Consider the following 12,734-nt stretch of genomic DNA (forward strand, 5'->3'; position numbering starts at 1 on the left):
CTTGTATAGGTGTTCCTCTTCCTCTTTTTGCAGTTCTGGTGTGCTGCAGTGTGTTGTGGCCCTTTTGAATAGTGTCTTGATGCAACTTCGTTTGTGTGTATTGGGGTGGTTGCTTTCATAGTTCAGGATTTGGTCTGTGTGTGTTGCTTTCCTGTGTACCTTAGTGGTGAATTCTCCATTTGGTGTTCTCTGTACCCTCATGTCTAGGAATGGGAGTTGGTTGTCCTTTCCTTCCTCTCTCGTGAATCGGATTCCTGTGAGTGTGGAGTTGATGATCCGGTGTGTATTCTCTATTTCCATATTTTTAATGATTACAAAGGTGTCATCAACGTATCTGACCCAGAGTTTGGGTTGAATTTGTGGTAAGACTGTTTGTTCTAACCTTTGCATTACTGCTTCTGCTAGGAGTCCCAAGATCGGTGAGCCCATGGGTATTCCGTTGATTTGTTCGTATATCTGGTTGTTGAATGTGAAGTGTGTTGTGAGGCACAAGTCCAGTAGTTTAAGTATGCCGTCTTTGTTGATGGGTTCAACGTCCTGTTGTCTGTTATGTCTGTTCAGCAGGTTGGCTATTGTTTCTCTGGCTAGGGCTTTGTCAATAGACGTGAATATCATGGGATTCTCCCTAACATTGCCAGTCAGTATTTTTTCATCCTTCCTATTTGTTCTCCTAATTACTTTCTTAAATTTCCTCTTGAACCTTCTATTAGGGTCTCCATTGATTCTCCCCCTTTGTATGTCTTACATACCTTCTTTTTATCCAGTCCTGAGTATTTTTAGATATACAGGGTTCTTTGGTCCTGTTGCTCATACATTTGCATGTCCTTGGGGGAGTAGGAGGGGCAGTTGATGAGGTTGGCGACAAAGCAGTAGGGTTGTTGTGTGCATGTCCCAGAGATGGTCCCTGAAATCCTCTGTGAGTTGACATCCTTTCTCCCTGATGTAGAGAAGACCAGATCAAGAGCAGTGGATGAGGTGGGTGGATGTGCAGGAAAATCTGTGCCAGATGTGAAAAGATCCTTTGGGGTCTTGGAAGGAGATGAGGGGAAAAGTGTGGGCGCAGGTTTTACACCTGCGACGGCAAGGGAACATGCAAGTCCTCAGCCTCTTTCACCACCAAATCAAAGCCAACCACCAACTGGATGAAGAACTCCTCATCTTCTCCCTTGGGACCCTTCAACCACGTGGCATCAACATTGAGTTCACTTGTTTCCTAATCTCCCCTCCCCCTACCTCATCCTAGATCCAACCTTCTAACTTGGCACTGTCCTTTTGACTTGCCCTACCTGTCCACCTTCCTTTCCACCTATCCGCTCCACCTTCCTCACTGACCTATCACAATTACCCCCTACCTGCATCCACCTATCGCCTTCCCAGCTACCTTGGGCCCAGCCCCTCCCCATCCCCATCCCCATATCATCCCCCATTTACCTCTCAGCCCCTTTCCCCCTCCACATTCCTGATAAATGGCTTATGCCTGAAACATTGACTCTCCTGATCCTCTGACCTGGTGTGTTCTTCCAGCACCACACTTTTTGACTTTGACCCTCCAGCACCTGCAGTCCTCACTTTCTCCCAATTTACTGCAGTACCAGGCATGGTTGTTTTCACAAAATGGTAGGACTGCCAGTTGGGACCTGTCTGTCATTTAAAGGGTAATCTTGCATTGAATGAAATTAGCTGCTGTGGTTTTTTTTTATTTCACTGGACTCAGCAATCAGCATTTTTAACCTTCTAAATCTCTGGGCCCTTGTACCATTAAGAATCTGGGTTTTTGTAGCCCATTTCATGCTAGACATCCCATTACAGTCAATGAAGTACATTTGAAATGCAATCAGTGTTATCATTAAGCCATTTTATACACAGCATGATCAACGAATGGTAATATGATAATGACCAGATGATTTGTATTTATGTTGATCATTGAATAAATAATAATTAGGATATGGAATACACTGTCTGTCCTTCTTCAAAATAGAGTCACAATCTCTTATGTTCACCTGGGAGCAGATTGATTTAATGTAACATCTGAAATTATAGAGGTGTGAAAGCAACACTGCCTTGAATTGCACTGTAGTTTCAGCTTAGATTTTTGTGCTCAAAGGATGGTTTTTCAGAATAGGACTTAAAACCCAACACCCATGAATCCTAGTTCCTGACATTGCTCCATGCTTGTGTTGCTCTTGTAACATAATATATAAATACAAATTGCCCAACCAGAGAACAGTATATCTCCAGAAAGCAGGAACTACCAGCCAGGCACCAATGACAAAGATGGGCAACAGCTATTTTGGATGTTGCTGCTGTCTTGCCAAAGAGAGCAAGTACCTCTTGCTCCAGGAAATTCAATGCAGTGGAATGTGGCCATGCATATCAAGGTTAGGACCAGTGACCATAGTATATTTGTGAGCCCAAGATTTGGTATAAAAATAACTATGAAGAAATTTGGTTGGACCCCACAGGGAACCCAACATCTGTGCACTAACGTACACAAGACTGTTCCAGCTCGCCAGGAAAAAAAGTACCACTGCAGTCCCAACAGACAAACCTCTGAAGAAACCCCTTTAGAAGCTTAAGGAGGTGTTATGTAGATGTGATTTCCCCCAACCCCCAGGTCTCAAACTCACAGCCCTTTGAAAATGTGGCACCAACTCTTTGGAGTGGATATCGATAAAATAGCTTCACGCACAAAGCTAATCTAATATTTTAAATATTAGAAAAGCATGTCAAATTGTATTCATGTTAATTTTCAATATCATACAATAACTATCCTAATTATTAATTATACAGTTAACCTTTTGATTCTTTTGCTTTTGAATACAATTTGATAGCAACTCCTGAAGAAAGATTTGCTCTGTAATATGCATTGCATCTACTAAGCTTTAGGTTAGACCATTCAAATTACTTTAATGTAATCTTATCACAGTCAGCAGACTAAAGTTTTGCAATTAGCATCTGGCCTGTATTTAACTTCAAGCCACATGAACTGAGCTGATTCAGTGTGCTGGCCTGTCCTTTATGGAACAAGTACAAAATAAAAGACTGCAGAACAATATTATAACCCAGATTTAAGTTGGTAAATTTAATTGCTAAATTGCCACTCAATTACAGGCTTGAACATAGCATAATGAATAACAAAGCTAAATTTTTTTAACCCAGTTTATACATAAGATAAATTTAGCAATGTGATCGACTGAGTATTAATTTTGTTACAAATTATGGGATTTGTGGTGCATTATTTAATAAAAGGCAATTTCTGCAAATAAAATCTCCCGTTTTCAGCCTTGGGCCATTACCACCCAAATTTTAACCTAACTTCCTGATGGGATTAGGGTGAGTTTGGAACTGATGCCTATTTTACATTCCCAGCTAATTTTAAGCTATGTTAAAGTAATATTAATTAAAGGATCTGTACTGAAGAGTTAATGAAGATTAGGATGAAATCATATGTTGCAGAAGGAGATTTGATAAAGTAAGTCAGATAAAGCTGTCTCGACTGGTAAATGAGTCAAGGTGGGAGCAGCAATAAGATAATCTCTAAAAGAAATAAGAGATGGTAGAATAAAACAGAGAAATTTCTTCACTCAGGTGAATTTCTAGAATTTTGCAGAGGGGTATGGATGCTTAGTCCTTAAGTGCATTCAAGTTGAGATTGATAGGGATTGATTGGTTCATTTAGTTGTAGTGCGGTATAGAATAATGCCAAAATGGTTGAACGGTAGGGTTTGGGGCCTAGCTTTGCTGCTCCTCTCCCTTGTAAAATTGCTGTCTCTTGTGTACAGCTGTTAATGTTTTTTGTAAACTGTTTTATAAAAAAAAAATAGAATAATGCCAACAGTGTGAGTTCAGCCCTTATATTCATCAAAGTGATCCTTGGGGGTCTGTGTCTGTCTTTTGTCCCATTTAATGATATTATGGTATGAGTTATGACTAGCAGCCCTTTAACAATGTGGACACCAACATAGCTGGCAGGAAGAGCATGCTATTCATAGCTCAGCTTTGATTGGTCGGTTATATTGTTCACATGGAGGAATCCTGTATATAAAAGACTGTACTCTATAGTAAGCGGAATTCAAGGATCTTCACCAGAGGGCATCACAAATTCCAATAAAACCAAGTTCTGAAAACCAACCACAGAGCTTGCTAGTGGGATCCCAAACATGGACAAAAACAATCTTTAACAGACTCAAATGGAGAAGCCTCTGCCATCAAACTATTTCAACTTTTGAGATGAGAGTTATTTTCTCCACCGTATGCATGCAGTGGTTATGCAAAATGAACTTGCTCTAACATCTCACAAGACAGACATCAACCTAGACTCTTAGCTAGTTTTCTTTTTCTGTTGGTTCATGAAATCCGCTCACCACAACTTTCTCAAGGGCAACTAGGATAGGTAATAAATCTTGGATCAGCTAGCTATGCTCATGGTACCAAAAGGATTACGGATCACAAACCCACTCAAGTTGACCTACAACAGATTCCGCTGAGAGACTTTGCTGTTACACCTCTCGCAAACTCCTCAATTATCTCGTGCACCAACTCTACAGCAGGTCCCATAACCTTGAAATCAAGTTAGAATCCACACTCTCAGCTTGCACTCAGGATTCCTGATGAAGGGCTTATGCCTGAAACATCGATTCCCCTTTCTTCGGATGCTGCCTGACCAGCTGTGCTTTTCTAGTGCCACACAGTTTAACTTTGATCTCCAGCATCTGCGGTCCTCACTTTCTCCTCAGGATACAGCAGTCCAGTTATGAGGCACTGCCTAATGGACAAGTTGGCAGAACTACACCACATGCATGCACACCAAAAACAAGCAACAGGAGAAACTTGGCATCACCACCAGCAGTAGCCAAGCCTCCCCTGGCACCACGCTTGAAAACATTATCACCCGGGGGAAATCAATCGTCAATTTATTGGACCACGCCCTTCACATGGAAGAGACTGAAGTTCTCAGCTGAGGGCTCAATGTGTGCCCCACCATCAAAATGGACCACATTGGGTCTTGGGGTAGACTCAGAGGACCAGTCCAACACAATCTATGAGTAAATAAAATGAACACTCATCCACCTAAGCAAGGGGAAAAAAAACATTATAATTGGGATTCTAAAGGAATAAAGTGGTTGGGCAGGAAAATATAGTCGAAGTTGATGATAAGCCATGACTATCAAATAGGGGGGCAGGTTTGAAGGGCTATATACCCAAAGCACACAGCTCCTTTTTAGATTAGATTAAATTAGATTACATTACAGTATGGAAACAGGCCCTTCGGCCCAACAAGTCCACACCGACCCGCAACCCACCCATACCCCTTACCTAACACTACGGGCAATTTAACATGGCCAATGCACCTAATCTGCACATCTTTGGACTGTGGGAGGAAACCGGAGCACCCGGAGGAAACCCACGCAGACACGGGAGAACGTGCAAATTCCACAGTCAGTCGCCTGAGGCGGGAATTGAACCCGGCTCTCTGGCGCTGTGAGGCAGCAGTGCTAACCGTGCCGCCCACATTGATCTAAGTTTCCCTTACAACGCCCCAGTCAAAAGGGCAGTGGATGCAGATTCCTTAAGATGTGATTAAACATTTGAAGATAAAAGATAGTCTGTTCCAAGCGCAGAAGATTGAGACTGGGTTTTGTTTTACCCCAGAAAGCCTGTGCAAATATCAACACCGAATATATGCTTTAAGATTGACTAAGAACGTTTGCATAGAATTTAAAAAAAACATTTGTTTGCTGGTGATCAGGCAGTGCAGGGAATCAATAGGCTGAACTCGTTCATTTGTATGTGCTATTTTTTCCAGTCCTGTTCATGAGAAAGAGCCAGTGGAGGCGAGTTTAAGTGTCTCTGGCCCCTCCCTAACGTGACTCACCATCTCGTGTTGTTACAGGACGATGATCAGTTGTACTCAGCGATTTATAAAGCGAGCATTTTTGGTGGGTCTAGCAACGTGCAAGGAGAAGGCAAGGACAAGAGCAATGGTGAGTGTTTGGTTTACCACAAAGAACTGCGGATGCTGGAAATCTGAAACAAAAACAGAAATTGCTGGCGAGACTCAGCAGATCTGGCAGTAGTCTCTTTTTACAGTATTTTGACAGAGCAGTTCAAACGTGATTAAAACGTAGAGCCTATTTCACCACGCTCTTTCTGAATCTGTTCATTTTACCCATTTCAAGGCTCTCAAATCCTGGAGCATTGCAAGAGCTGCATTTTTCAACCATCTCCCCATTTCAGGCCTGCTAATGCTGCCAGCCGCCTCTTTAAAACAAAACCGATTAAACCCTCTCGCTGGGCTTTATTCAGCGATAACCCGAAAGGATTTCGAACTGGAGCATGCGTTAATACGACTAGCTGGGCGACATGGGATTCTGTATGAAGAGTGTAACAAATTGCGGTTACATTAACGATGCCCCACTGGATGGGGGCCAACGCACGAATTGTGAAACACACAGTGCAGGAACAAAATCAGAAACGGCTTCAAAAGCTCCGGTCTGGCAGTATCTGTGGAGAGAGATCAGTTAATGTTTTGGGTCAGGTGATCCATCCTCAGAATGCAGAAACTCACCAGCTCTGGCAGAATCTGTGAACAGCAAATCAGTTTCAAGCCCAGTGACCCCTGCGTTTCTCCATTTCTTTCAGATTTTCAGCATCCGTGGTTCTTTATTATTAGCGGATGAAATGTGGTGTTCCTTCCACAGCATGTAGGGTAACGACAATCATTGAAGCCGCGTCACTTTTTGATTTCACTTCGTTTATTGTCTTCTCGGGGACACCCGATATCGTGGGAGCGACATTAACAGAAACTTTTTTTTTGTACGTTGCGGGTGGCAGTGCTGGAGTTGCACCTCAAAACAGCTGTTCCTCCAAATGAATAGGTAGTGGTCAGGTGTAAGTTGCTGCAATATGCAACCCAGCTGCACCTACCTCAGACTGCGTGGCCTCCCTATTTTCCCTGGCTGTGTGTTTGTGAAAACATTTTACAAAGTGCCTGCAAAATACATTTCAGATTTCAGTATATTTGAAATTAGGCGCAGTGCCATGCTCTTCCAAACTGATTTTCACCAGTTTCCTAATCTACTCTCACCCATGTGTCATCCAAGCGTCCAACTCAGCACCACCCTTCTGAACTGTCCATCTTCCGTCTCACCTAAAGCGTTCCACTCTCCCTATCTACCTATCGCCTTCCAGGCTACCTTCCCCCAGCCCCCTTCTTTCATCACCCCACCCCCCATTAAATATTGCAACATCCACATGCCTGAACCTATCTCTATCTTGTGTAAACTCAGAATGTTGATCTGCCAATCCTGTCCATCTTTCATCCAAGACTCGATTGTATCTGTGATATCAAATGCCCATCTGCTTGCTTGTGTTCTTTGCTCATCTATCTATTTTGTGTTTTGTTTTCTTCATTGCAGTAGTTTTCTTTTTTCCTATTGCTTCTAAAGTCTGCAAGATTTGTCTGATCCCTTAGTGATCCACACTAAGCCAACTTATTCTGATGCAATTCACAAACAAACCAGTTATGATTGCATGTGCCGATAGCACCTTTCTTGCACCAGCAAGCATTTTCTTTACAAAAAAATCAAAGAACTGTGAATTCTGGAAATTAAACAATTTTGAGGAAGGGTCACTGAACCTGGAAGGCTTAATTCTGCTTTTTCTCCACAGATGCTGCCAGACTTGTGTTTTTCCAGCCATTTCTGATTTTGTTTTTAAGCATTTTCTTTTCATACCTAAGTTTCTTTTGCAGGTCTTATTGTCAAAGGCACAACATATGTGAAATTGTCAGAATTAAGCTCGTAAAGAATTTTAACAAATACATTTTTTAAAAATCCACAGCACTTCAGTGTAATAAACAGCACCTTGTATATGTCAAAACAGCAGCATATCAAGTGAGAACCAAGTAGAAAAAAGAAAATCCAATTTGCTATTTAAATGCTCCTCTTAGAGACCCATTGAACATCTGCATTTGCTTTAAAATTTACATCACAGGTAGACAGGGTTGCTAAAAGGTGTTTAGAATGCTTGCCTTCATCGCTCAGATTTTTGTGTAGAAGAGGGATAATGTTGAGATTGTGTGCAGGATGTAGGTGAGGCCTCTTCTGGAGTATGGTATGCAATTCTGGTTGCCCTGTTATCAGAATGATATTATTCAACTGGAGAGGCTTCAGAAGATTTAGCAGAATGTTGTTGGGAATGGAGGGTTTGAGATATAAAAATAGACTGGAAAGTCTGTGTCTCCTTTCACTGAAGTCTATGTGGCTGAGGGGTGGCCTTTATTGAGGCTTATAAAATCATGAGGGGCATAGATGAGGTGAATGACCATGGTTTTTTTTTCCCTCTAATGGAAAAGTTCAAAACTCGGGTGTATATTGTTGAGGTCTGAGGAGAAGGGTTTCAAAAGGACATGAGTAACTTTTTTTTTAACATAGTGGTTCATGTGTGGAATGACCTGCTAGAGAAAATGGATATGCAGATGTGGTTAATGTTTAAAAGATATTTGGATAAGGAAAGGACTGAATGGAAATGGACCAACCTTAGGCAGGTGGGACTAGTTTAGGAGCATGGTTGGTATGGATAATTTGAACTGAAGGGTCTGATTGCATGCTGTATGACTCTGACTCGAAGTGTTGATGGAAAGTTTGAGGAAGAGATTTCCAGCACCTCCGGCCAATGCAACTGATGAATGGAGTGATTTTTTTTTTTTTTTTGTTTTGCAAATTGGATGTGAGAGCCTTCAATTCCAGGAGCCCACAGATCTGAAAGACTTGTGGTCTGGCCTTGGTTAGAGATATTGTACTGCAAAGGGTCAATAGCCCAAGATTGAACTGCTGGAGAATGTTGGTATCGTGCTCCATTTCGGAGTGTGAAAATATTAGTGGAAGTGACTTTTTTTTTAATCTTTGCTCACCTAATGTCTTGGGTTCTTGGACTCAAATCAAAATTTTTAAAATTAGCTTGCATATGTATGGCTGTGATCGTTAACATGTTAAATCACGAATATTTGAACCAAAATAAAAGTGTGCTTTTTACAATTATATATTAATGATATAGAAGATGGTATTAGTAATAACATAAGCAAATTTGCTGATGATACTAAGCTGGGTGGCAGGGTGAAATGTGAGGAGAATGTTAGGAGATTACAGGGTGTCCTGGACAGGTTAGGTGAGTGGTCACATGCATGGCAGATGCAGTTTAATGTGGATAAATGTATGGTTATCCACTTTGGTGGCAAGAACAGGAAGGCAGATTAGGTAATCAATTTAGGTAAAGGGGCAGTACAAAGGGATCTGGGTGTTCTTGTACACCAGTCAATGAAGGTAAGCATACAGGTACGGCAGGTAGTGAAGAAGGCTAATAGCATGCTGGCTTTCATAACAAGAGGGATTGAGTATAGAAGCACAGAGGTTCTTCTGCAGCTGTACAGGGCCCTGGTGAGACCACACCTGGAATATTGTGTGCAGTTCTGGTCTCCAAATTTGAGGAACGACATTCTGGCTATTGAGGGAGTGCAGCGTAGGTTCACGAGGTCAATTCCTGGAATGGCGGGACTAACGCTGAAAGACTGGAGCGACTGGGCTTGTATACCCTTGAGTTTAGAAGACTGAGGGGGGATCTGATTGGGACATATAAGATTATGAAAGGATTGGACACTCTGGAGGCAGGAAACATTTTTCCGCTGATGGGTGAGTGTCAAACCAGAGGACACAGCTTAAAAATACGGGGTAGACCATTTAGGACAGAGATGAGGAGAAGCTTCTTCACCCAGAGAGTGGTGGCTGTGTGGAATGGGAGGCCCAGTCTCTGGATTCATTTAAGAAAGAGTTGGATAGAGCTCTCAAGGATAGTGGAATCAAGGGTTATGGAGATAAGGCCGGAACAGGATACTGATTAAGGATGATCAGCCATGATCATATTGAATGGTGGTGCAGGCTCGAAAGGCAGAATGGGCCTACTCCTGCACCTATTGTCTATGCTCAAGCATGAATTAAATTTGAAGATTTGATAAAGATGCGCACCTTTAGTGCTCTGCCTGACTCTGGTGTGTGAAATTTTGTCTTTGGTGTTTTGAATGCTCTGTACAAAAGCATTCCCTGCACTGCTTTCTTTTTTGACATTGTTAGTGTTATTCTTCAACATGCTCATGTATATCTTTCAGCTTGTTTCAATCCAGTACGCAGAATGCCAGATATTTCCCACAAATAATTAAATCTTTACTACAACAATTAGATTGTGTTCTTCTGTCTAAGAAAATAAAGCTAATCAAACCCAGTTTGTCTGCTAACTGCTTGAAACTGCTGCAGTAATAAGCTTCTTTTGAGAAAAGTCAATACCTACATTTTTCATATCTCCTTCTGAATTGGTCAGTTTGATATTCTGATTGCTTTCTGTTTTCAGTATCAGAGTTGATTGGTTGCAAAGGCACTTAATCCCAAAAATCAAATAGCATGTCAGGTACTAACAGATTTTGCTTGTTTAGAAATGTTTCTGATAAAGTTGGGTAAATTTAGTAATTCTTTACTGTTTTTCCACGAGATTTCAAATTAGTTGTCTCTTCAGGCTGTTGGCTACAGATGGTATGGGCTTTTGTATACTTATAAATAAAGCAAATTTTTGTATTGTGCATACTCTGTTTTTAGTGAAGTATAGGTATGATTTTTTTTTTTCTTTGTCAAACACCAGTTTTATCTTGCCATTAGACTACAGAAACGTTTCCACTTGCCTTCAGTGTTCAATCCCACAAGTGTCGACAGCTCTTGGTCTAATCTTTATACGTGTTCCCAGTACATGAGTAAGCTATACTCTTCTGGAGAAGGACCTCCAACCTTGCCTATTTGTGAGTCTTGCAGCACTTTTATAAGTCTCCAAGCCTTGACATGGATCTGCTGTGATTTGGATTTTGAAATGTCTGCAAATTAATCATATAGGGTGGCCCAAAACAATGGGATGGACTATCTTAGTTTGCCCAAAAATTAGGACAACTGTCACTTCTTGCTGAAGTGCACTTATTTTTGTATTTGTGAGCAGTTGTTAACAATGCTGACCCTAACTTCATGTACTCCTTTTTTTTTTTAAAAAAAAAAATATCAGGAACCAGTAATTCAAAATCTGTACAATGGATTTTTAATCGTGAATCAGCTGGAGATGATTTTATTGATTGTAGAACAATGACTAATATGATAAAATGTGGCTTATTGTGGAGTTTGGCTTAATTCAGACATTTTTTTATTTAATGTATTTCTCCTTTGACTCTCCATTCTCATGTGAACCATAAGCTGAATGGAACGTTGAGTAGCAAATTTTGACACTAATTTCCAAAGACCTCAGATTTTGTGGCATTCTTCTGTGGACAGTGTTCTAGGTATTGAGCTAGTTTTTAAGTGTTTATTTTGCACTGTAACCTAGTTATTCAAATTAGTAGAACCTATCACAGGTGAGGTGCCGGAAGACTAGAGGTTGGTTAACGTGGTGCCACTGTTTAAGAAGGGTGATAAGGACGAGCCAGGGAACTATAGACCAGTGAGCCTGATGTCGGTGGTGGGCAAGTTGTTGGAGGGAATCCTGAGGGACAGGATGTACATGTATTTGGAAAGGCAAGGACTGATTTAGGGATAGTCAACATGGGTTTGTGCGTGGGATATCATATCTCTCAAACTTGATTGAGTTTTTTGAGGAAGTAACATAGAGGATTGAGGGCAGAGCAGTAGATGTGATCTGTATGGATTTCAGTAAGGCGTTCGACAAGGTTCCCCATGGGAGATTGATTAGCAAGGTTAGATCTCACTGAATATAGGGAGAACTAGCCATTTGGATACAGAACTGGCTCAAAGGTAGAAGACAGAGGGTGGTGGTGGAGGGTAGGTTTTCAGACTGGAGGCCTGTGGAGTGCCACAAGTAACGGTGCTAGGTCCTCTACTTTTTGACATTTACATAAATGATTTGGATGTGAGCATAAGAGGTACAATTAGTTTGTTTGCAGATGACACCAAAATTGGAGGTGTAGTGGACAGTGAAGAGGGTTACCTCAGATTACAACAGGATCTTGACCAGATGGGCCAAATGGGCTGAGAAGTGGCAGATGAAGTTTAATTCAGATAAATTCTGTTAAGAAACATATAAAGTTAAAAGAGAAAAAGTATAACATAGCAAAGATAAGTGGGAAAACGGAGGACTGGGAAGGTTTTAAAGAACAACAGAGGATTACTAAGAAGGAAATACGCAGAGAAAAAATGAGGTACGAAGGTAAACTGGCCATAATATAAACAGATCTGTGTTCACTGGGGAAGACACAAGCAATCTCCCTGAGGTAACAGTGGCTGAAGGACCTGAACTGAAGGGAATTTATATTTGCCAGGAATTGGTGTTGGAGAGACTGTTAGGTCTGAAGGTTGATAAGTCCTCGGGGCCTGATGGTCTACATCCCAGGGTATTGAAGGAGATGGCTCGAGAAATTGTGGATGCGTTGGTGATTATTTTTCAGAGTCCGACAGATTCGGGATCAGCTCCTGAGGATTGGAGGGTGGCTAATGTTGTACCACTTTTTAAGAAAGGTGGGAGAGAGAAAGTAGGAAATTATAGACCAGTTTAGTCTGACCTCAGTGGTGGGAAAGATGCTGGAGTCCATTATAAAGGATGAAGTTAGACACATCTGGATAGTAGTAACAGGATAGGTCAGAGTCAGCATGGATTTATGAAGGGGAAATCCTGCTTGACTAATCTTCTTGAATTTT

General features: G+C 41.4%; 1 protein-coding gene and 1 long non-coding RNA gene across 7 annotated transcripts in view; one reads left to right on the top strand and one right to left on the bottom strand.

Annotated features, from left to right (window-relative positions):
- LOC122565353 (phospholipid hydroperoxide glutathione peroxidase-like) overlaps nucleotides 1-12,734 on the top strand; it is a 42,346-nt gene that overhangs the window by 10,593 nt on the left and 19,019 nt on the right. For 3 of the 6 annotated variants that reach the window (XM_043721233.1, XM_043721237.1, XM_043721236.1), the window contains exon 2: nucleotides 5,894-5,984. In XM_043721233.1, coding sequence (XP_043577168.1) covers nucleotides 5,894-5,984 — 91 coding nt within the window. Of the gene's footprint in view, nucleotides 1-244; nucleotides 280-333; nucleotides 363-5,559; nucleotides 5,577-5,893; nucleotides 5,985-12,734 lie in introns of those variants that run through there. The other 3 variants (XM_043721232.1, XM_043721238.1, XM_043721234.1) reach the window with 3 other exon arrangements.
- Nucleotides 5,985-7,637, bottom strand: LOC122565354. Its single transcript, XR_006316141.1, has 2 exons — nucleotides 6,569-7,637; nucleotides 5,985-6,027 (listed from the first exon to the last, which is right to left on the bottom strand). It is a non-coding gene; the product is annotated as an uncharacterized LOC122565354 (long non-coding RNA).

Source organism: Chiloscyllium plagiosum, chromosome 31 (assembly GCF_004010195.1).
Source record: "Chiloscyllium plagiosum isolate BGI_BamShark_2017 chromosome 31, ASM401019v2, whole genome shotgun sequence".
NCBI lineage: Eukaryota > Metazoa > Chordata > Chondrichthyes > Orectolobiformes > Hemiscylliidae > Chiloscyllium > Chiloscyllium plagiosum.